Below are 26,121 nucleotides of genomic sequence, written 5' to 3'. Positions count from 1 at the left end.
TATTTACAAGACTTACACAAATCCAACTTTTCCAAGTCAATGGCATGAAAATTCAAGCAGTCAGCGAAAACATTCCTGCAACTCAATGATTCTCTTCTAATTTGGGTAATCACTGGAGATTTTATGAACTGAATTCAGTGAAGTATTAGCTGGAGTTGTTTTCAGCTTGAAGTAGGCAACAAATTAAAAGGGATTTGGAGAATTTTTTTCTTGTGCTGCTCTTTACAAAAAAAAACTTTTTTTATTAATTTGAGAAGATATGAGGCTCCTTTAGTTTCAGAATGTACTTCAGTCCTCCTGTCTCCAAAAAATAGTCCTTGGGATTATATAATATATGCATTAGAGCTTTAATTCCTCCTTCTGAGCTGCCTAATCTCTATATAGCACAGTAGTACTGTATTTGGTCTTGTGCTACAGTTTTTATGCTCGTCTCATCCTTTCTACTAGATTGAAGTTACTCGAAAGTCGAGACCATGTTTCTCTTACATTTTTATCTCTTACAGCACCTTGCATTGTAAAATATTTGCATGTAGTCATTGCTCAGTAGAACTTTGTGTTTTGTTGAATATATGGGCTTACATTAGAAAATGAATCACCCTGCAGTAGAAATTCCTCTCTTATGTCAGTCTGTTTAAAATTATCCTGTGTTCCTTTTTTACCTGACAATAGAACCTGTCAGTATCAAGTTGCTGCCACTGGCCAGGTACAGTGGCTCATGCCTGTCATCTCAGCGCTTTGGGAGGCTGAGGTGAGACGATTGCTTGAGGCCAGGAATTCACGACCAGTCTGGGCAATATAGCAAGATCTCTGTCTCTACAAAATATATATATTTATATGTTTATATATAATTTTTTTTAATTAGCCTGCAGTGGTGGCACATGCCTGTAGTCTCAGATACTCAGGAGGCTGAGATGGGAGGATCACTTAAGCCCGGAAGGTCAAGGCTGAAGTGGCTATGGGTTGCACCACTGTACTCCAGCCTGGGTGACAGAGTGAGACCCTGTTTCTTAAAAAAAAAAAAAAAAAAAAAAGAAGTTTCTGTCTCTTTATTTAGTCTACTGACGTACAACAGTATACATATTAGGTTTTTCAAACATTTACTTTGTCTTTCTTGGTAATTTAAATTCTTTGTCATTTCTTTAAGTCAGCTTCTTAGTTCTGATGATAATTATAGTTTCTGTTCACAATACAGATTATGAAATTTTTACTCCATGATAATTTTATTTTGATCAGTTGTTTTACTATTTGGATCTTAATTGTTCTTGCCTAGAAAAGATAAGCTGCAAACACTAACATTTTTAAAACCAGAATCAATTTTAAAATACAAAGAGCTTTATAAAGGATTAATGGAATAAAAGTAATTTGGTAACTATTCAGTGAAAATTAGAATTTTCCAGCTGTAGAAATGGCCATCATTTCCCACTTACCCATCTCCACTCTGACATATTCTTCTCTTACAAATTTGTCTGTATAAAAATAGGCTGAGTAGATCGCTCTACAATCAGAACATAATGGTTTTCTAATTAATATCATCTTCAGAACTGTTTTTTCCCCTTAGATTTACATTTCTCATTAATTGATGGAGAAAGACTGACATTATTTACCTAAATACTTTTGAGAATATTATTTTAAATTCTTATGTTCACTTTAGAGATTTCAGCCATAATAAGAAATCTTTTTTGTGTGTTTGCCAAATATTAAGTTTCTGTTAGCAAAAGTACATTGTAGAAAACTATAAAATTCTGAAAAGGACAAAGAATAAATTATAGACCAGTAATTTTAGATAGGCTACTCAGCTCATTTTCTGTAAGAACGTCTGGCTATTGCAATTTAAGCTTAATTCTTCCTATATCTCCCTTTTGCAATAGATTTTGAAAAGCCATGGTAAAGATGAAGAATGTGTTTTGGAAGCAGAAAATAAAAAACTAGTACAAGACCAGGAGAAACTGAAAACTGAATTAAGGAAGACTTCAGATGGTAACTTTGTGTACATGTGAAAAAGTAAAAAGACTAGCAGGATACTTTATGCTGTACACTTCACTGTTTTTCCTAAAACAAAACTAATGACTAAATGTTCTTCTAAGATACCAAGAATGACCTATTTATAAATTCTTGTTCAAATATGAAGATAAAACATTGTGTCAGCCAAGAGAAACATGCTCTGTTATACAGAAAAACATGTAGGTGTTTAAGATCTGTGTTGTAAATACAGATGTTCTTGCCTTAGCAAAAGAGCTGTGTTCCTAAAAAGTTGTTTATAAATGTGTTTTTATAAAATGAATCACATTTTTCCATCATCGTATATTCCTCCTCTCAGAGAAGCAATTGCAGGGGAACAGTTTTCTTACAAGAAAATGTATTGTTTATTTCAAGCACTAATATATTCTACCTGTTAGACATAAGGAAAGCATTCCTTGAGAGAGACAGGTAGGCACAGAGTAGGCAACAGTATCTGGGATGTCAGCTAAGAATTTGAGTGTCTCCTTCCAACATAACATTGCAGTGTAGGCTTGAAGTGGAGCATCCCAACTCCATTTCCCTGAAGGCAGCGATTTCTTCTACATTTAAAAAAAAAAAAAAAAAAAAAAAAAGTTTTGCTACTGTTTTTTTCTTAGTCAAAGAACAAATTATTTTTGTTGCATCTGCATAGCACAGAAAAGTAGATACCCCAAATTCAATGTCATCCCAGAAAACTCTGAGTGTAAGTTTGTGGCTTGACGCTTTGCAACATTTCTGCATACAACAGATAGGTTTTTATGTTGGCCAGACACTGAGAAACCTCACCATCAATTGGTGTTAAGGTACATTGTTTGGAAAGGGTTTACTTCAGTCAGGATGTATTTGAATTTGAGATGGAAAACATAAAAATAAAAGCTAATTCTGTAAATAGAACAAAAATCCACCGGAGAATATTTATGTGATACAAAATGCTTTAGTCACGTTCCTACTTTTTACTTCAAGTGAAAAAAAGAAGACAGTTCAGAAGCAATAAGTTAAAAAATAAATTACCCTTATAGACAAAGTGGTATATTATGTAGTTGGCATAGTGTAGCCCAAAATTCAAGAATCTTTTAGTTGGTACTGTTGCCTTTTCTGTAATTCCAAAAGATTTAGAACATGATCTACAAATGTTATTGTTTATATGAAAATGAATTTAAGTTACCTACCATTTACAACAGACATTTCAGAAGAGAAACTAGTGTTCTTTTTTTAACCCTGCATAAAATATAGCTACTAATTCTTTTGAAGAATGAAACCATCTATTTCCAAAACACAAAAATATTGCTTCAAAATCCTGCTTTTTTCTGTATCCACCAAGAATCTCTTTTCTTATGTTATAAGCAGGGTGGTACAAAACTAAAAGAGACGAGTGTATGTGTACTATACTTTTCTTAACCCTGCTCAATTTAGTTTCTCTTTTCATCTTTCAAAAATTCCAGCTCTGAGATATTTTGAGCTTTAACTCTTTAAATCTGGCATAAAACTTAACTTAGTATTATATGAGCATTTCTTTAAAAGACAAAATCAGATTTTAGAGAAAATGAACTCTTTGACAATGTAAGCATTGTGTTTACAATCTGATAACAAGTGATAGCAGCTTCTGTGTTTGAAGTATAGACTGCAGAGATACTTTCGAAGTGAATTAGTGTTCAGGTAGAGGCAGATTTTACCTGTTTGAGTGTGTCTTGTTTGGTTCTGGCAAGATATATAATATTTTATGAACACGTTTTATTTGCTCTATGTTTTTTTAAAAACTAACATTTGTAATGACCTTGAGAAGATCAAAGTTCCATTTCTAAAGAGAGTGTTTCCTTGGTCATGTTCTGTTGACCTAAACCAGTTAAATTCAGTAAGGTAAGAACTAAGAAAATATATCAATTAATAGTGCATGATTTGGATGAATTCAGTGGTACAATACTTTGTGCACAGTACCACTCAAAAATATTCACTGATTTCTAAATATTGAGGGTGTTAAGGTGACAAGGCTTAAGAAAGATTTAGAAAGAGATCTTATATTTGAAAATTGAGTAAAAAAGCAGTGTTTTCTTTTTTTACAGGAAAATAGAGTGTTTTCCATGTGAATTTTCTTATCCTTCATGTTACTTAAATCTAAGTGAAACATTTTCTCCCAAGTGTATTAGTGAAAACAAAACGTAAATACAAATATTTATTTAAGCTAGTTAGCCCAAATTTTTAAAGTGGCATTCTGTAGGCAGCTACTAAGAACACTCTATCAGTTGTGGCAAACACCTTCAGGTTTTGACCTCCAACTCCTATTTTGACCAGAGTTTGTAAACTATTAGCGGTGCTTCCGTGCAGTAATATCACCCTAGCACAGACATTGTATTTAGTGGAAAAACCTTCTGATTTCCAAGGAGATTGGCTTTAAAGGTCTCTTCCAGGAAAACTACTTATTTTCATAAATGAATACCTTCCTTTATTCTTTTTTTTTTTTTTTTTTTTTTTTGAGATGGAATCTCACTCTGTCGCCCAGGCCGGAGGGCAGTGGTGTGATCTGACTCACTGCAAGCTCCGCCTCCCAGGTTCACACCATTCTCCTGGCTTAGCCTCCCGAGTAGCTGGGACTACAGACGCCCGCCACCACGCCCATCTAATTTGTTTGTATTTTTAGTAGAGACGGGGTTTCACCATATTAGCCAGGATGGTCTCCGTCTCCTGACCTCTTGATCTGCCCGCCTTGGCCTCCGAAAGTGCTGGGGATTACCGGCGTGAGCCACTGTACCCAGCCTCCTTTATTCTTGTAACTAGAAATATGTAGCATTCAGTCATTGCATGCATCCAAGCAATGATAAAAGTAAATATGGTTTAAAAAGTGATTGAGCTGCATGTGGAAATGTCTGTTCTTCATTCTTTTAGGAGCAGGAATACATATAGATATAAAAAACATGCCATATTTTACAAGGAATTCTTAGGGCTGCCGATCTTGTAATAAAGGTTGAATTAGCAGTGTATGTCTCCTACATAAAGGAAAAGAGAAAACAGTAATTGGGTGAAATTTTTTGATGATGCATTTCTTCTCTTTGTTTCCTGCTTTCCTTTGTTCCTTCTTTGTTTCATCAGCAATTTTTTTTGTTTGTTTGTTTTTTTGAGACAGAGTCTCACTGTTGCCCAGGTTGGAGTGCAGTCATGTCTTACTGCAACCTCAAACTCCTGGGCTCATGCGATCCTCCCACCTCAGCCTCCTGAGTAGCTGGGACTACATACGTGCACCACCATGCCTGCCTAATTTTTTAAATTTTTTGTAGACACAGGGTCTCGCTTTGCTACTTCATCTGGTCTTGAACTTTGGCTTCAAGCCCTTCCTCCTCAGCCTCCAAAAATGCTGGGATTACAGGCCTGAACTGCTGTGCCTGGGCCTCATCTATTTTTAAAAGAACTTTTCAAGTAATTCATTTATTGTAAAGTCATTTAATGTGGAGCATAATTAACACTTTCCTTTAAAAGTATGCCTCTTGAGGATAAAGCAAACTTTAAATAAATTTCTTAAAGTATATACTAACAAATCAGAAACTGAGTGTAAAGACCTATTATGGGTCTCTAAGTATTAGCAGCATACAATAGACATACTAGATTTGGACCAGGAAATAGAACCCCCCTAGTCCTCTACTTAAAATAATGATAATTAAACTCTCTTCCTGGATAAATGCTTTCATATCACCTTGACTTAACCTTGAACAAAACTAAAATTACCTTTTACAGACCAACTTTAATACCCTTGAAGAAGTTAAGTTTTTTTTACCTTTTATTGCCAGTTAACATGGGGACCAGATAGTGAAAAGTAGCTGAAGTGCTTTTCAAGAGAAATTGGAGATCAAGACAAGATAGAAAATTACAGGGGAATTGCTGTTCTGTATACCCAAAACCCTAAATTCCTGCCTCTTGAGTGTTAAGAATAAGACATAAGCTTTGTATACAAGTTTAAAACAATAGGATTTCCAGTTTCGTACAAATGAACCACATATTCATCTAAAAATAAATTCTAAAAGTTTACCCTAAGCATGTTTTACAGTCGTAAATTTTTATGGACATGAACTCGGTTATCTTTTACCTACAGTTATATCAAAGCCACCAGCTTATTTTAAAATTATTAATGCTTAAAAACAGTTTGCTATTTTTGGTCATATGGTTTTTTTTGTTTTTTGTTTTTTGCTTTGTTGCCTTTTAATGCACTTTTGTGATTTAAATAAGAAAAAAACATACTGTTTCTTATTTGTTTTCATGTCTGGAAGTTTCTGCTTCATTGACATCTTTTTCCCTTCTTGTATCAACTGAAAAAAAAAAAAACTCCGCATTAAGAAATAATAGTATAGTTTATTTGATGGTTGCACCAATAGGCAATATATAATTAATAGTATTTTAATTACTTAAAGCAAATAAAACTCATGACCAGCCCTTTTATTTAGGTAAATAAAGGATTTATTAGTATTTATTAGTTCACCTCTGTGTTATTTTCACGTACTGATGTTATTGTCAAAACAGAAAAAAGGGTTTGCTCGCTATCAGACTACTTTTCTTGGACTAATATGTAATGGTGATATTTCATCCTTTTTGGTTCCCTGTTACATTCCCATTTAGTTGTGACGTTTCCCTTTCCTGTGAGTTTCTTATCTGTTATCAAGGCCTATACTCGTAAAATAAACTATATGTCTTTCAGTAACCAGGAGGAATAGCTATAAGGAAGATATTAAGACAGAAATTCAAAGATACCTTATATATTACTCACAGTACTAGCAAACATAGCGATGTCTACCCTGAGGAAAAGCTTTTATAATCTCTACAGAGGGACATTAAAGCAAGAGAAAACAGTTTCTTCTCAGAAGAGCTTGTAGTCCAGATGGTGAACCAAACATATGTACATAAAGGGATTCACTTCCTCCCCAGTGTGAAACATGGGCTAGTCTACCAAAAACATGAGTGGAGAGTGCTAAATGCATACTGAATCAAGGAATGTTCCAGGTGATAAAGATGTAATCAAGCACAATTGTCTAAATGTGTTGATGGACATGGAGTGGCAGAAAAATGAGTGAAATGATACTACTGTTCTGAATGATAAGAGCAAAGCAAAAAGCAGAGTGGTCTGTTAGAAGTCGATGTGTCACACTAGATGCAGTGAATAATAATGCTGTATGGTTAAGGGGTCCATTGATGTAGCTCCTAAGAGATCGAAGGAGATGATTACTTTGAATGCCTTGGTGTTCTTTTCTACTGTCTTATTCCATACCTACATATGCATGTTTACTACAATCCTTAATGGTAAATACTTTTCTAATGATAACAGCTTATGGCAAGTTCATGTTTATTGCCAAGTGAGATACAAAAATTAAACTGGACAACTCTAGTTTTAAAACACTTTCAATTAGGAAAAAACACTAAACTATTAATAGTGGTTTTCCTTAGCATGTACAACAAATGACTTTTTCCTGGAGTTTAAATTATTTTCTACAATGAATTTATTTTGCTTAATAAAAAAGATAGCTTTTTATTGTAAAAAAGAATTTAAAATATAAAAAAAAAAACAAAAAAAAAAAACCTCTTCCAAATACCCAGGTAATCTAGGGCGGTAGTTTTTTGGCTTGAATTGTCTAATTAATTGGCCATATTCCAACTTTACTTTGTGAGTAGACCCCAAATATTACAAGCTGTTCATATAGCTTTTGCTAAGTTATATGAATTACGTTGCAAAATCTGAGGATACACTGGGTAATCTTGGTGAAGTCATTGACTGTTTTTAGGCCATAGTTTTCTCCTTTGTAAAATGAGAGACTGGACTAGTTAAACTTTAATGTCTATTATATATCTCCAAATAATGTAATTAAGCAAAACTGACCATCAATAACTGTTTTCATTGTTGGCTTTTTGACCCTTAAAATTGTATTTGTTTTTCATGAGAAAAATATTTTCATAGTAACTTCCCTTTCTCCAAACTTAGAAAGTTCAGCAGGTGATAAATTAAGCCATATTCATCACTTTTGAAGAATGTTTCATGCAATCTTAGGATCTTTAGGACAGGATCTGGCAGGTTTTATGCATCTGTTAGCTCACAACACAAGTGTGCTGTGTGAAATGAGGCCACAAGTCTTAAATATAGGGCATTGGGAGAAGAGAGGATAAGCCAGTAAGTAGAACCAATTCTCATTAGTGTTAGAGCATGGCTGTTTAGAACATTTATTAGAACCATTGATATCCATTGATACGGAATAATAAAACTTTGCAGGAGAAGAGAAATGATTTGAATAAAGAAATTAGCATGTTCTTTTCATTATAATTATGTTAGGGAAATAAAAAATGGTACTAGATCTCTAGAGGTCTTCCCAGCTCTGAGAGCCTTTGTTATAAAAGGGAGTATTTATCTGGAGCACCTTTTACTTTTTTTTATTTTATCAAAGTTTTACATATATATTTTTTTTTAAAGCAAAATAGTAACACAAGGCTTATAATGAAAAAGAGCAGTCTCCTGAGGCGCTGTCCCCAGAAGCAACTACATTCAACTCCTTTAGAAATGTCCTCTGAGGCCAGGCACACGGTGGCTCATGCCTGTAATCCCAGCACTTTGGGAGGCCGAGGCAGGTGGATCATTTGAAGTCAGGAGTTTGAGACCAGCCTGGCCAAATATGGTAAAATCCCGTCTCTACTAAAAATACAAAAATTAGCCAGATGACAGTGGCACACGCCTGTAATCCCCACTACCCGGGAGGCTGAGGCAGAAGAATCGCTTGAGCCTGGGAGGCAGAGGTTGCGGTGATCCACGATTGTGCCACTGCGCTCTAGTCTGGGCAACAAAGTAAGACCCTGTCTCAAAAAAAAAATGTCCTCTGATATGTGCCTCCAGGTTTCTAAATGCAATGTTTAGGTAGCTTTTTCTTGATCTTTCAATATAGGATATTATCTTTGACTTTGTTATAGGGAAGACGAGGACTTAGATCTCTTTATCTCACCCAGTTACCCTCCTGTCTCCTCATACTTCCCATCTCCCTCCATCCTTTCAATTTAAATATATCATAACTTTTACTATATCATATTATTACAACTGTATATTCATCATCATTATGAGGATTTCCTTTGCCTCTTTCCTGTATTGATACCCTCTTTCCTGGATTCCATGTTTTCTTTTTCTTCTTTTTTTTTTCTGAGACAGTCTCCCTTTGTAGCCCAGTCTGGAGTGCAGTGGCGTGATCTTGACTCACTGCAACCTCTGCCCCCCCAGGTCCCGGTTCCAGCAATTCTCCTGCCTCAGCCTCCCCAGCTGGGATTACAGGCACACACCACCATGCCCAGCTAATTTTTGTATTTTTAGTAGAGACAGGGTTTCACCATGTTGGCCAGGCTGGTCTTGAACTCCTGACCTCGTGATCCACCTGCCTCGGCCTCCCAAAGTGCTGGAATTACAAGTATAAGCCACTGTGCCTGGCCTGGGTTCCATGTTTTCTACTTTTGTGTAGGTTTTGAAAGTCACAGAGGTGATGTGCCAGCTTTCATCACATTATATCAAGAGTACATATTATTAACATAACTTGTCAGTTTTGATGTTGACCTTGATCACCTAGCTAAAATAGTGCTTGTCTAGTTTCTGAACTGTAAAATTACTCTTTTCCCTCCTTTTTCCATACTGTAATCTTTTTGAATCACTGTTCACAGCCCACACTTCAGATCAGTGTGCAAATGAGTGGATTAAAAAAAGAAAAAAAGAAGAAGAAAGGGAAGTTATGCTCAACCTCCTTGACAGTACAGTATCTGTGTAAATTGTTTGGAATTCTTCTGCACAGATTTGTCAGTTCTCTACCATTTGTTTGTCAGTATGGACTAATAGGTATTTATTTTATAATTTGGGTTATAATTTAATACTACTTTAGTTTAGTTTATTGTTCAGGTTGTCCAGCTTTCGCCATTGGCAGCTCTTTCATTTGGCTTCTGTGTCCCTTTGACGTATTTCCATTTTTGATTTTTTTTTTCATTTTTGGAGCACTTGCTTACTTTCTGGCATTATAAGATACTCCAGCCTTATCTTGCACATTTCCTGCCCCATTCTTAGAATCAGTGTACAGGGATTTTTTTTTAATTGAGCTGGATTCTGTGGTACTATTTATTTATATTTTATTTTTGATTCTGAAGTAGTATGAGATATTTGTAACATGAGTATATTTTCATCGAAATATTTCAAGAATGGTCTGTTTGCTTTGTTACAGCTATCCTGAGTATTTTGGTTTTAGATTGAAGGTGTTTTTATCTTGTTTCAACCAAGATTCCTATCAGGTGACTAAAGTAACACTTTGTGTTGTTCACCTGACATTTATCATTTCCAAGTGAACTGTTTACACACAAGTGAATTTTTCAAATGCTTAAAGCTTACATGTTTCATTTATTCATTGTTTCATTCCTTCAAGGAGCATATTTCAAGCACTTACCAATACTAGGCAATATGCTAAGTACTCAGACAGACAGATAAGACACAGCTCTGTTTTTTGAGTAGTCCATAGTCTAGTAAGGGCATAGTTGCCCTTCAATTCAGTACATGCTGTGGTGAAACTTGAGTTGTAGTAGAAGCCAACACTGGAGATCAAGGACACTTTCTTGACATTTTAAAGGATGACATTAATTAGCCAGATGAAATAGGAGGAGATGGACAAGATGTTATAACAAAAATGAGCAGGTTGTTACCAAAGGAATATGGCACTTTTGAGGTACTACAAGGAGCTCAAGGCAACTGGAGTGTAAAATAAAATGGAACCAGTGGAGAGAGTTGAGCAGTAGGCCTAGAAGCCATCATGAAGGCCCTCATATGCCATGTTTGTGTGTTTTCAGGGCACTCTTAGAGGGTTTTTAGGCATGAGAGCAATCACTTTGACAGCATTATAGACAATGGATTAAAGTAGCTGGGCAACTGTGTGAGAAATCCACTTAATCTAATCTGGAAATGAGGACAGTGGTCACAGAGCTGGAGTGGAATGTATGAATTGGAGAGCTATAAAGGAAGTGAATCAACAAACTTTATCAACAGATGGGTATGAGGTTAAAAGAGATTAGGTGTTGATTGAAGTGATGAATAAAACATAAACCTTTACCTACACAGACCTGACAATATAGGCATATACAAAAAAATGATAATATAATTAAGCCACAATTTATGTCCTTACTGAGCAGAAGTTTGTGTGTCTACTTGCCAAGTGTCTTGGAAGCATTACTGTAGATTAACAATCCAATAAGTGATCATTGGCAAAGGAATAGTACATGTGAGGATTAAATACTAAATAGCTCCAGTGTATCACACTCTTGAATTCTCAAAAAGAGAACCAAATAAATTGGAAAGAAACCAATACTAGACGTTTGGAAATTTTTCAAATAAAGTATGTTTTCCTCTGGCTCAATCCTTACAGCTATTGTGCAACAGCCCAACTTTAGCTGTCATGCCAATGCCTCTAAAAACTTCCATTTCCTGGCAGAGCTTAACTGGCAGTTTTTGTTATCTGGTCGAAATCACAGTGATACAATACATTTACACGGTGCATTAGTCTCACTGGCTCCTCCCACTGTGCAAATAGCTCCATAAGTGAACATTTAACACTTGGAAGGGCAACAAATATTTTTGCTTATTATGTGTCACTGTAACATAGTTGAAGTTATTTTCCATATTAACAAATGATTCATGTGCCTTTAAAAATATCTAATGGACCATAACCTAGGACATAACAGTATCTTATTGAATCTAGCCAATATTCTTATGAAATAGCTCAGTATTTCCATAAAGCCACTGGCAAGTGATAGCAGCCCATTTTTGCAGTTAAGAAAAGTGAAATAGCGACTTAGATGTATCATCTAAAGCCTCCTTGTCCAATAATATTTTTCTTATATATGCTGTTTCCAAAATAATATGGCTCAAAATAAAACAAGCATATTCACATGTCAGATAACAAGTTTATGTAATCCTTTAGTTACAGATGCAGTTGCAAAAGGAGGTGGAAGGCATCCAAAACACAATATTATAATTTTTTTTTTTTTTTTTTTTTTTTGAGACGGAGTCTTGCTCTGTCACCCAGGCTGGAGTGCAGTGGCGGGATCTCGGCTCACTGCAAGCTCCGCCTCCCGGGTTCACGCCATTCTCCTGCCTCAGCCTCCCGAGTAGCTGGGACTACAGGCGCCCGCCACCTCGCCCGGCTAGTTTTTTTTTATTTTTTTAGTAGAGACGGGGTTTCACCGTGTTAGCCAGGATGGTCTCGATCTGCTGACCTCGTGATCCGCCCGTCTCGGCCTCCCAAAGTGCTGGGATTACAGGCTTGAGCCACCGCGCCCGGCCTAATATTATAATTTTTATAAAATGAGATATAGGACTGGGAAACAGTCCAAGATGCGTCTAGACAATAATATCCTCCCCTAATTGGAGTGATAGTATTCATTAGATTTATTAATATCCACTGAAATACAAAATGAAATAAGAAACACAGTTCATACCTTGGCTTAATAAGTGGCAGAAAAACAGTATTTGTCTGCATTTGTTCCGTTAATAGCTTTATACTGGTAGTAACCAGAAGAAACTCCTAGATAGGCTGTACAAGTGGTTTTCTAGCTTCTTTTAAAAAGGAACTACTGGGTAGATACCTAAGATATATTAAATTTATTAAATAATTTATTAATGTCAGAAATTCAAGTATAAATCATTTTTAACATTAAGACCAACTCGTGTTCATTACAAGGGCCTGACCAACTGTCTTAGTAGAAAGTACTATAGGCTCAGTAGCTTATAAACAACATAAGTTTATTTCTCACAGTTCTGGTGACTGGGAAGTCTGAGATCAAGGCCCCATTGAATTAGGCCTCTGGTGAGGGCCTGTTTCCTGATTTATAGATGGTACCATCTTGCTATGTCCTCACCTAATGGAAAGGGAAAGGCAGCTCTCTAGGGCCTCTTTTTATTAGGGCATGAATCCCATTAATGAGGGCCCCACCCTCATGACCTAATCACTCCCCAGCCACGCCTCCCAATACCATCACATTGGTAATTAGGTTTCAACATATGAATTTTATGGAGAGACAAGCATTCGGACCATAACAACAACATTCCTAAAACTACCATTGTAGGCCAGGGGCAGTGGCTCACACTTGTAATCCTAGCACTTTGGGAGCCTGAGGTGAGAGAATTGCTTGAGGCCAGGAGTTCAAGACCTGCCTGGGCAACATAGTGAGACCTCATTTCTACAAAAAATTTAAAAATTGACGGGTGGTAGAACAAGACATTGTCTAAAAAAAAAAAAACAAAAACAAAAAACACACCATTGCAGGCTAGTCAGCCATTATTAGGTTGTGGAATCTACTGTGCGTTTTATGTACCAGAAATCCAGGGTCTTAAACTTTTTGCTGAGTTCTGAAGATAATACCACCGTGCATCATATTTTTCAAGTAACCTGTAGGAAATGCCTTGTAAAACCCAAACTGAAAACTAATATATAACTCTTTATGTTGTGAAGGTGGTCCTAATGAAATCTAACGATCCCCAAAAGTATCTTCCATGCCTGTCTCATACCTTTAGCAAGTAACATCACATTAAATTTGTCAAAATCAATCTTTAATACCTTATTTAGAATTATGCAGCTATAGAAGGAACATGGAAGAAATTACAGAGCTGTGCTGCCCAATATGGCTAGCTACTAGCTACATGTGGCTGTTTAAATTTAATTGAACTTAAATTGAAAATATAGGTCCTCACTTAAACTAGCCACATTTAAAGTTCACAATAGCCACATTTAAGTAGTGGCTACCATGTTGACAACACAGATGTAGAACTATGTAGAACATTGGACAATACTGTCTAGAAAGTACTGATACAAAAAACATTTTAGTTGATAATGGCTTATATATTTATATAAAAATGCCTATATGATGACTTCTCAAGAGAAAAGATTGTTTATAACTAGATCCTATAATTTTATTTCATTGTGCCAGGAAAGTAGCTTTTAAATTTATAAATTCTGCTTTTTTCCCTTTAACTCCTACCCTAAAAGACTTCCAAATGTAGAACTTCTGAAGGCTGCATATGATATAGAGCTACTTCAGGATTCCCAGAGTTTGGAAAAATGATTTCTGAAAGCACTATATGAGATAAAATTTTCAAGTATGACAACTTTACTTTTTCTGACCCATCTTGTGCTGCTCTTCTACATATTTTGCTCATTAGTACCTTCTTCACAATGTATTGTTTTATATTTATTTATTTATTTATTCATTTATTTTACTTCTAAGGATGTGAATCTGCTGACATATGACTTGTAGCTCCTTGGTAGGCAAAGGTCAATGTGTAGTAATTCTTGTGTGCCATTATCTTGAGGAGCAGGATGCTTGCATAGACTAAATTGTCTTCCTATATATTGCTTCTTTAGTTACAGAGGTTAAAACTGTAAGTATAAAATGAAAAAACCAGTGAGGGATAGAGAAACTTTGGATGTGATGGGCCTCTGGATGCCCTGAGAAGCATTTAATATCACTTACATTCATATGTAAGTGGATGTATGACCTGACTTTAATCATGAGGAAACATCAGACAAAAACAAAGTGAAGAACATTCTATCTGAAAGTGGCCTGTGTTCTTTAAAATGTCAATGTCATGAAAGATGGGGAGAAGAGGGCTGTGATAATGGTGGGGAATTAGTCCAGATTAAAAGAAATTAAAGAGACATGATAACTAAATGCAATATGTGATCTAGCACTGTATCCTGGACTGGCAGTGGAAAAAATGCTAAAAAGACATGATTGGGACAGTTCCAAAAATTGGCATATGGATGGTAAATTAGATTTATAGTATTGTATTCATATTAAGTTTCCTAAGTTTGGTGACTATACTATGGTTATGTTAGATAATATTTTGTTTCTGGGAAGTACATTCCCAGAAATGTGTTAAAGAGTAGAGGGGCATGATACCTGCACCTTATTCTCAAATGAGTCAAGAAAATAATAGTGTGTGTGAAGAGAGAATATGATAACAAATGTAGCACAATGTTAACAGTGGATTTGAGTAAAGACTATACAGGAGTTCTCTATTTAAGTCTTGTAACTTTTCTATAAATTTGAAATTATTTTGAAATAAAAATAAAACTCTATTCGATGTTTTCTAGCCCTTTCTAAGGCACAAAATGATGTGATGGAAATGAAGATGCAGTCAGAGAGACTTTCGAAAGAATATGATCAACTCCTGAAAGAACACTCTGAACTTCAGGTGGGTGTGACATGCACTTTATGAGCCTAAATGTTTTGAAATAGTAATTACCTAAGTAAATTATTTGGGTTATTTGTCCCTAACTAATCAAGATGATGTACTTAATCCTGGCTTTGTTAAATGATTTAAATAAGCCAGATTTTTACCTAGAGGGTAAAGATTAGTACATTGCAGGAAAATACAAGATAATTATAAGGAATTGCTGACGTGCATATTTACAGCATTCCAGTTTTGGTGAACTTTTAAGCAAAAGAATTAAGCCACAAAAATGGCAGCACTGGAAAACAGACGGGTTCTAGAAAAGATGAGTTTTGCTGTTTGGGATGTTTGCCATATTCATGCCAAAATGAGGCCAGAATTTCAAGTTCCACATCACACTACTCTTGTCTCAGTGTTTTAGACATATCAGGCCAAAGACTTTAGCATTCAAATTTATTATTTACCTCCAAATGTTGATTTGAAAGATGGAAATGGGGAAAAAAATGTTTCATTGTTAAAGCCACAAAGTCAGATCTGGGCCATAGGTTTTCTTTCTCTTTCTCTCTAATCCAAGAAAAGAAACGTTCATCCCTGTTAGGCTTGTCTTTCCTCCCTCCCTTCTGCTACCAGCCGGTAACCTGAGTTGATTTCCCAGCCACACTTTGATCAATTGGGAAAGAGACCATTCCAGAGGCAGCCCTGGCCTTGCTTCCCAGTTTCTCCCAAGACAGACTAGTTGGGCTTGTCTTCAAAATTTGGCAGCTTTTGTGGCTTTCAGTCAGGACTTTTTACAAATGATAGCTTTTTATTTCACTGTACACATTTCCCTGCATCTTAATGGTCATGGTATCTCCAAGGCTCAGCACTGTTCCTGGCACAAGGCAAGCAGGCACTATACTCATGGACTTTGGAGTCAGACATACCTAGAATACCTACCTATTCCTGGCCGCATGCTAGGTTTTTTATCTTAGGCAGGTTATAGCATCCCTTTGGGGCTCACTTCTTTCATCTATAAAATTGGAACAATAATGATGCCTGGCTCACTGGATTGTTAAGAGAACTAAATAAAATGTGTAGGTTTTTTAGCACTATGCCTTCCTGACAGTAAACACTCAAGAAATGATAGCTATTATCATCATCATCTGTATTACTTCATCTGTAGGAATTTTGCTGAAAGAATGACTTATTCTCAACCAAGCACTTTGGCCTTGGTTTAGAGCCAGTCATGAAGTAATCTAAAGCACATGTTTGTAATCTGATAGTTCCGCTTGGTTTGCATCTTTGTTTTAACTAGCCTACTTTGACAATAGCAGAAGACAAAGTAGCCAGAGAAGGGTGAATACCCTGTATGCTCCAATCCCAGGAACACTAAGGGCTCAGTTCACATGGCCCGGAGCAGATAGGTAGATTGTCAGCAAGACCACCCCTTCCCCAGCTAGAAAATAGAGATCCTAAAATTGCTGACCTATTCAGGGCATGATAATTATTCCATGGTATCTTTCAAGATCCACATTGGAAAGTAAAGAAGTCACTTCAGAGACCTCTTGCCTAGAAATACAACATTTTCCCCCTATTTGTGAGATTAAGGTTTACTCGACCAGGTTAAGTATCGACATTAGTGGTCTTTGCTGCGATGTCAGACATACTTAGATCCTTGAATGGAGAAAGGAAAACCAGAAGTATGCCCTCAATTTCTTATGGCCAGTATCCGTTGTTGAATGTCTCCATTGTGATAACAGCCATTGGTTCTCTTAATTCTGAAGAATATATGTAACAGTGAGATTTCCTCAACCCATTTCCTCCCCACAAAAAAGCCACAGTCAGCCTGGAGCTGCTGCATTCTTGGTAAAGGATGTAGAAAGCTTTTAAGAGTGATTCCTGACTGGGCATGGTGGCTCATATCTTTCTTTAATCCCAGCACTTTGGAAGGCCGAGGCAGATCACGGGGTCAGATCAAAACCATCCAGGCTAACACACTAAAACCCTGTCTCTACTAAAAATACGAAAAATTAGCCAGGCGTGGTGGCAAGTGCCTGTAATCCCAGCTACTCAGGAGGCTGAGACAGGAGAATCACTTGAACCTGGGAGGTGGAGGTTGTAGTGAGCCGAGATCGCACCACTGCACTCCAGCCTGGGTGACAGAGCGAGACTCCATCTCAAAAAAAAGAGTGATTCCTTCCCAAGAAAATAGTTGTTATACCTGTTTCTGTGGAAAAGACCTGGTCCCAGATTATGCCAGACACCATGCCAACAGTAGGGCCTTGTTTGATAGCACATTTAGGACTTGATCTAATTTCTGCTTGTATCCAGTTTTTGAAATATTTAATAGATGACATTTGTTGAGAGTATACTCTGGACTAAGCACTTGGCTAAGGGCTTCATATATGTTGTTTTGTTTACTCTCCGTGACAGCTCAGTAATTGAAACTATTTTAATATCCCTATTTTGTGAATGAGGAAACTGAGACCCAGAGATGTTACATAATTTACCCAAAGTTACTAGAAAGTGATAGCATTCAAAGTCAGAGAATCTTTCTCCAGAACCTCCGTCATTAACCACTATGTTCTTTGGCCTTTGCTGGTCATTGGATTGTGTTCTTAGATCCATTCTCCTCTCACCACTGCTTTACTCTGTATCTCTGGGAGGTCTGTTTCCAAAGCTTCCTTGCTGTCTGACTCAGTCTGGGCAGGTTTAGCCAGTAGCAGGCACTAGAAGACTGAAGGCAGGAGGAAGGGGAAAGCCAGGGATTTCTTCTCCGCTGTAGGGGCCTTCTCCTTTTTGACTCCAGTTCCTTCCCTCCATGGGCTCAGGTCCCACTGGGCAGCTTCTACTTACTGGCCTTCACACCTGGGCTTCATAACCCTCATCCCTCCAGCCCAAGAAGTGGTGGTGGCTTTTATACTATTGATAATCCCAGAGGTGCCTTACCACCCTGTTTGATGTGTATACTTTTTCATCACCTATAAAACCAATTTCCCATAATATCTCTGTTTGAAGGAAAACAAAATCTCAGCTCCATAGTATACCACTTCTGTAACCCACAGGTGATTCATTTGACATCTATGCTCCTCAGGTACTTTAATACTTAAATAAAGATTATAATACCTTATGAAAATTAAAGCAGATCCTGTATAAGAAAGCACTTTATATATTTCTAATCAAGAATGCTATTTATTATGTCCTGATTGGTTACATTTTTTTTCCTTCACCTACCCACCCCCCACCATTGTCCAATATGAGACCCTGTATAAGTTTCTCAGATTTAGATATCATCGAGTGCCCTGTTTGTTTGTTTTGTTCTGTTTTTTTTTTTTTTGTTCGTTTGTTTTGTTTTGTTTCGTTTTGTTTTTTGAGACAGTGTTTCACTCTGTCACCCAAGCTGGAGTTCAGTGGCACAATCTCAGTTCACTGCAACCTCCACCTCACCAATTCAAGCGATTCTTGTGCCTCAACCTTCTGAGTCACTGGTACTACAAGCGCATGCCACCACGTGCAGCTAAGTTTGGTATTTTTAGTAGAGACAGGGTTTCGCCATGTTGGCCAGACTGGTCTCGAACTCCTGACCTCAAGCAATCCGCCCACCCGGGCCTTCCAAAGTGCTGGGATCATGGGCACAAGCCCCCATGCCCAGCCGAGAACCCTTTTCTTTAACTCTTGAGTGTCAGTGTTCACCATCTGAGCCCTGCTTGAGAAACAAAAGATAGTTAGACCCTCTATGGTAAAAAGCTCTATCAAATTGTCCTCATGAATTTTACTTCTGTTGTCAAACTAATCTTAGATATTGAATTATATCCTAAGGTTCTTTGGAACTAACTTTCTGAATTTTACATAGTTGACATACTTTCAGTGGAACAATCATAAAACAAAGGATTATTAAAATCTTAAGGAAACAAAGGTTAAAGAGGGAAATGCTGATTTCTTTACTGTAAACAGATCCCAATTTGCATATTTTACATCCTTTTGGATTTCCCCATCTGATCTCTTCCCTGTTATAGGCACTAAATAAATATTAGAAAACCGTCCATTCAAAACATGAAGTCTTTACCTTTCCTTATTTGCCCTGCCTCTCTTCTAAAAAAAGAAAAACAGAACTAACTAGAGATTTTTGGCTGCACAAAAGCATCAGCACCTGCCAGTTTTTCAATTTCATTTTGGAAAATCAGCCATCACTTAAGGGACTTGTCCATAATAGCTTCATTAAAGCTTTGATTTTTATCAAAAGGGGCCACACCTGTAAACCTGTGAAAGTAGTATGTTTACCTCCTGTACTGTTGTCGTCTTATTTGATTGCAAAAGTTAATGTTACTAAAGTTGCTATGGAAGCATTAATGTTCAGCCTGAACAAGAACTTGACAAACTTCTTTATACAAGCAATAACACTCTGCAACTCCATTTTATGAGATCTTTTTCTTGACGTAGCCATTTACTTTCTTAGCACAAGTGATCTCTTAAGATTAATTTCTATTCCATTTTCCTTCAGTTTTAAATGATGTATTATAGTCATCTTTATAACATGATCAGCCGAGTATAATTTGAGAAGTCAGTTCTGTTGGCAAATATCTGAAGGACAAAATCAAAGCCACCCTATCTGGGATTTTTGTCCCTTCCTTCTTTTCGTTTGCCAAAAAGCTTAATTGGGTTAACAGTAGGGGAATTTTAGAAATCATGTTTTCCTGGTGTAACCTGTGAAACAAAAGCAAAATAGATTAAGGCAAGGGGAAAAATGAACTTACCAAGAGCGTTCTTTTTCCTAAGTAAAAACCACAAATTTTATAGTTTTTAAAATTTTAGACTTTCTCAATCCTTTTTTTCACATTTAATTATTCTCATAAGTATACATAGAAGAGAGAATGTTTTTTAAAAGTCCTTGTCATGTCTATGAATTGTTTCTCTTTGCTGTACTACATAAATCATATTTTTTTCCTTACAGGATCGTTTAGAAAGAGGCAACAAGAAAAGACTGTGAACTTTATAAAAGACGCTTGCAATATACTGTGTCAAAATGATAATTTTGTTATGTTAGCCTCTAGGAAATTTAAGTTCAGAAAAATGCACTATGACCAGTTCATAATTTTTTTTAATGTCACACATAGGTTATATTGTAATGGCATTATCAAAATAGTTGATGATGTTTCAGAAATATTGTGAAGTCTGTATTCCAGCTCTTAAGAAAAATACAAGCATGTTAAATACTGTATTTACATATTGATAATGTCACTGATATATGGTGGCTGTTTACCAATAAAAGGAAAAAATTCCTTGGCCGGTTACTTCCAAAATTAGAAGTTTTAAGTTGCACGAAACCATTAATAGCCTTGAAAGCTTTGATGAGTTTTCAGTAATGATCACCTATTTAATCAGATGATGATGTGTTTGAAAATAGTGTTCAATATCAGCAAATTTGTACACAGGGATTGTAAATAAGGATAACTGATCAGAGTTATCCACTGTATTTATAAAGAAGAGTCAGAAAAAACAATGACCTTAGTTTTTTTTAAGCCTGATGATACTATGGTTTACTCTAATAAGATAGCTATATTGATAATTATATTTTTGTTATTATGCCGCTGCACATTTTGGTCTGTTTTTTGTTGATATTTTTGTTAATAACACATAATTAGTAACCACTCTACTGTTTCAAGTTAATCTAGTAATAGAGTTTACACATATTTGTATAACTGCTATACCACTGAACTGCATTTATTTTACAACAGTGTAGAATTCTTGACAAGTTAACATAGAACATATCCAGAAAGCAGTATTTGTTTCCCTTGGTTGTGAGAGTAACTAGCTATATAAATATTACCTCAAAAATACATACACTGGTATCACACAGTCTTCCAACAATGTTTCTATATTCTGAAAGTTAAATATTAAATGCTATTTTTCCATTCAAATATTCATTTAGAATTTCCTTTAGAAGATGGCAGTGATTATAATATTAATATGATTTCAGTTGTTCCAGTGTTTAGACATGAAATCATCTTCCTTGTCTCATAAAAACCTAAATATTTAAAAAAAGGAAAATAATTACTGGAGTTTTTATTTCTCTTGTCTTTGTTTCGTCCTCTGTTTATTATAATTTTAGTACCAACTTCACACCTAGCTAATTTTTTTCATCATAAAGTGGATGAAATGAGCAAGTACATAAAAATTTTATTTCAGATAAAAGTCAGGAGTTACTGCTAAAAAACAGACATGTAGGAGACATTCAACAGCAGTAAGAAATGGGAGTTAGACCATATGGGCTGACAACACCATAAATAACAAGAAAAGGGAGTGCTGAAATAGGAGAGAACTGAACAAATGTTAGCTCAAAGTATAGACTTAGAAATATCAAAGTAAGAGCTATCTGGGTAAATATATAGCTATTGAGTGCTTGGAATCCTAGCCTACTATGTGAAAATTAAGTCTAATATCAGAATAACATACAGAAAAGTAGGAAATGCACAGTTTTAAAATGGGCAGAGTTAAAATCTAATCCCAGCTTTATCGCTTATTTAGCCATGCTAGCCTAGGCCTCTATTTCCTTGTCTCCAAAATGGGAATAATAAAATTTAGATCAGGATTACTATATAAACAAAGATAATACAGTGATTCTCAAAGTTGTTCAGACTGTATAGTAAGGAGAAAGTCTGGGTGCACTTTGAAAAGCTTGAAGATTTGAAAGATTCCAAAAAAGCATTTTAAAGTTTACATTTAAGGGACCTAGGACCTCATCCCTCTCAAGTTTACAGGTCTGAAACTTTAGACCTCAAAAGTTTGAGCAGTTTTTCCAAGGCAACATTGATAGTTAGATTCAGGGCCAGGATGTAAGTCTAGAATTTAGGTATCTTGATCCCCCAGATATCGCTCTTCTGTTTATACGCAGACCAGCTATAATTTGCTAAACAAAATATTGCAATGTATTAGTCAGTTGTGGCTCCAGAGCCTGTGCCCTTTACCACCGTACCCAACTGTTTCACATGCTATGTTTGTTAGTTTTTCCTAGTACTCTCCTTAATAATGGTGGTGTTTAGAAAATTGTATTATATAAGTAAATATTTATTTCATGGATTTAATTATGTTGCATGTTAAATTACTTTCCTTCCCATTGTCAATAATGACTTATTTATGTTGTATGTCTTAGGCTGTATTATAAATTCAAACACAGGAATGTTATTCTTGCCTTTTTCCATCAGAATTACATAAAGTATTATTAGACTTTCCTCCTACTTGCAAATCTGCCTGGAGGTACTGGTCTTTAGGAAGTAGCACTTAGCAAGTTCTGGATAAGCACTCCAGAACTTGGGATGAGTTATCCTTGTTGTTTGTCCAGCTCTATCTTGGACCCCAGTGCTGCTAATTAGATTCATGCCTTGTTCTTTAGGGCCTAAGTTCCTCTCTTGGCTATTTATCCTAGTATGCTGAGAACTAGGATTCCCTTTCAGTGACAGAGTCCTGACCTGGAACCCCAATCAAGAGCCTAAAGTTTAACCACTTTTTGAGATATTAGCCTGATGCCAGCAGCCTGCCTGGATCTCTAAATATTACCCATTCTTGGAGTTATTCGTGATCTCTGCTTTCCTGCATGTCACTCCTGCTTCATCATTGGACCTGCTAGCCACAGCTACTTAGATGTACCTGAACCTGTTGTCTTGCCCTACCTCTGTGGGCTGGTTCAGTTCTGCATTCCCATTCCAGTGTCCACTGCCTTCTCGCTGTCCCTCCTATCTTAATGCCCAGCCCTACTAACATGACAGACCATTGTGCATTTGAGTGCCCACTATACAATGTGTGACTATAACCATGCTTTTAAGCATTGACTTTAATGTCTAGGATGATCTGTCTAAAGTCCATGGAACCCTCCTGTTTTTTCATCTCTTTCTTAGTAATCTTGAAAATCCACTTATAAAATTCTTTTCCTTTTTTTAACATTACTGAATGGCATTTTTAAAATTACTTTCACAGTGTTTCTTTCCACTTTGATCGCTACACAAACATGACCTTATTAGTTGCACCAGAAATGATTTCAAACACTTTAGGAACTGTGGTAGGCTTAATTATGACCTCCCAAAAGATACCCCTATACCAATCCCTGGAACCTGGAAATGTTCTCTTCTATAGCAAAAGGTGTGATTAAGTTGAAGTCTTGAGATGGAGAGATTATCCTGGATAATCTGGGTGTGCCCTAAATGCAGCTACATCTATGCTTAGATAGAAGCAAAGGGAGATATTACCACATAGCAGAGGAGAAAGCACAGTGACCACAGAGGCAGAGATTGGAATGATGGAGCTGCAGCGAAGGAATGCTGACAGTCACCAGAAGCCGGAGGAGGCATGGAACAGATTCTTCCCCAGAGTCTCTAGATACCCATAAAACTGATATGGGACTTCCTGGCCTCCAGAACTATGGGAATAAATTTATTGTTTCAAGCCGTCAAGTTTGTGATTGTTTGTTACTGCTGCCATAGTAAATTAATACAGGAGCATACAGGACAGATCTGTAAGGCCTGAACTGAATTTCAAGGGGTGTGGAAAACAATTACCCTTTAACACCACTCCGTCTTCCCCATTAGTCATTTGGATAAGTCAAAGATAGCCTTAACCATCTCCTATCTTAGTTACTTTTCTCCTTCAATAGTATTTCTCCATTGCCATTGCCATTGCCACTGCCTAATTGCAAGCCATCATCATCTCTCACATGGACTATGACAACCTCCTCATCTCCCTGTATCTTCTCTAATGCTTCTCTCATATACATGCCCTCAGCAGCCACCTGGTTTAAAAGAAAAACAAAAAAAACACTGATCATGTCATTCCCTGCTTGTCTTCCAATTCTTTCCCACTGCAGTAAAGATCAAACCACCAAGATCAAACACCAAGACCTCACCAGGCTCCCATCTACTCTCCAGCCTCAACTCAGTCCACCTGCTCTGCCAGTCACACTTGTATTCTGTTTGTTGTTGTTCTTTCCCTAGGATACAGATCCTGACATGTCTGCATTCTGATTCTTCTTGCAACAAGCCAAATTCTTTCCCTGTCAGGACGTTTGCATGTAGTAAATGTTGCATCCCAGGCCTGTCTGCCTTCTTATCCTGTTTTATTTTCATCATGGCACTTATTGCCATGTGAAATGATCTCATTTATGGTTTGTCTCTTCAGTGATTAACACAGTTTCTGCAGACAGTAAATCAGTAGTTCTCAACAGGAAGTGGAGAGGTCATCCTGAGGGGAACATTTAGCAATACCTAGAGACATTTCTGGTTGTCGTAACCTAGTGGATAGAAGCCAGGGATGCTGTTAAAGCATTCCACAATGCACCGGACTGGAACAAAGAATGATCTCACCCAGAATGTCAGTGTTGCCAAGGTGGAGACATCCTGCAATAGATGCTTATGGCAGAGGGTACTGGTTGTCCCCCAATATCCATTCTTTCATTCACATGTGTTAATACACGCTCCAGCTTTTGTTGTTTTATAAACAGCTGCCAAACATAAAGACAACATTTTCCATCTCCTTGTATGTAAGTGGAAATAGGTAGGACTGTCATGTGGGGCCAGTTTCTTTTTCTCTTCCTCTGACCTGCTGCTTGAAACATAGATGCTGCTATCTTAGATCATGAAGTTGAGGCCATGCAAAGTGGAGCAACAAGAAGGAGGCTGTGTCCCTGACGCCATAAGCACCACACCTGTCCTGAATTGCTGTGAATGACACCAGATAACTGCAATGCATTGTCTCAATGTCCTGGACATAAATAAAAAGCCATAAATGTTTGTCCTATGCAGCACAAAACCTTTGTATCTTTGCCTTTTATGTTGGGATCTTAATTAAAAATTATATCCTCTACTGTCTGCATGCTCAACTTTTTATATTTGACTTAACCATTATTAATCAGCATCACGCATTGCACCTTCACAATAACTGCATTTCACATCATAAAAGTTTACAAATCTCTTCTCCCTGTTTGTCTTTAGTATGGTGTACACTACCACAACAACAATGTCCTCAAGGACATTCAGGCACATTATATATACAAAGATAGCACATAACAGCTTGATGTGTAAACAAGTTAGGAAAAAGTTTCCAACTTCTTGGTGATCAGCTCTTTTCCTAAATTTGAGCAAAAAATGTGTTTGAAGTGTTGGCTTTGCCCCCTAAACCAGGTGTCTTCCTGGTTAGCCAGGCTTCTCTGAAGTCTGTTTCCTTCAGAAATCGTCGTTCTCCCTGAAGCACCACCCATGGTAAAGAATTTCGGTCTTTCCCAAGGGCTATCAATTTCCTGGAGCACCAAAGACTCCTAGAGCACCACTTCTCAGCCAAGGGCTTCCTGGAATAACCCTCCATAGAGGTTTACTTGCTGAAACTTTCTTTAAGTTTGTTGATTTTTTTCCCCTTGAAAAAAAATTAATACATAGTAAATGTAGAAATGAAAGAAAAAAATAGCTGTTTGTCTAATTTTCATTATATATACACACACACAAATATTTACAAAAATAAGATCACACCTGTTTTTATGCATACTTTTTTGTGACCTGGTTTCTGTCCCCCTACATCAATAAATATCCTTCCGCAACAGAATTCTACAACCAACTTCTCATAGGTCACATACACATCACCTATGGGGGTGGGTTTGTTCAAAGTGCAGGGATTCATATGCCCTGTTTACCACTACCACCAGTGAGAATTCCTGCCCCAGGCAACCAGTGTTAGTAATGAGGCTGCCAAAACCATCCAGTATGAGAGAGCAGAAAAGGTGGATGAGACCCATCATCCTATGACAAGATATTTACCTTATCCCCTGTTGGTGACATTTCGTGAGAATCTTTATTGGCAGAAAATGCTCTGGAATCAGTAGAACATAGTGGTTACATACGTAGATTACCTGTGTTAAAATCTCATCTGCTTTATTTATTACCCATTCTGCATCTCAGTTTTTTCAT

The 26,121-nt window shown here is 36.7% G+C and overlaps 1 protein-coding gene and 1 non-coding gene across 2 annotated transcripts in view; both read left to right on the top strand.

Annotated features, from left to right (window-relative positions):
* BCAP29 (B cell receptor associated protein 29) overlaps window positions 1-25,032 on the top strand; it is a 43,444-nt gene extending 18,412 nt beyond the window's left edge. Inside the window, exons 6-8 of the mRNA XM_050785223.1 lie at window positions 1,869-1,977; window positions 15,120-15,220; window positions 20,130-25,032. Of these exons, the coding sequence (XP_050641180.1) occupies window positions 1,869-1,977; window positions 15,120-15,220; window positions 20,130-20,165 (246 nt within the window). The 3' untranslated portion in view covers window positions 20,166-25,032. The remainder of the gene's footprint in view (window positions 1-1,868; window positions 1,978-15,119; window positions 15,221-20,129) is intronic.
* On the top strand, window positions 4,844-4,987 carry LOC126951891 (small nucleolar RNA U109). The gene has a single exon (XR_007724725.1). It is a non-coding gene; the product is annotated as a small nucleolar RNA U109 (small nucleolar RNA).
* Window positions 25,033-26,121: the final 1,089 nt, after the last annotated feature.

The sequence above is a fragment of the Macaca thibetana genome, chromosome 3 (assembly GCF_024542745.1).
Source record: "Macaca thibetana thibetana isolate TM-01 chromosome 3, ASM2454274v1, whole genome shotgun sequence".
Classification (NCBI taxonomy): domain Eukaryota; kingdom Metazoa; phylum Chordata; class Mammalia; order Primates; family Cercopithecidae; genus Macaca; species Macaca thibetana.
This window is presented reverse-complemented; position numbering and strand designations above follow the sequence as displayed.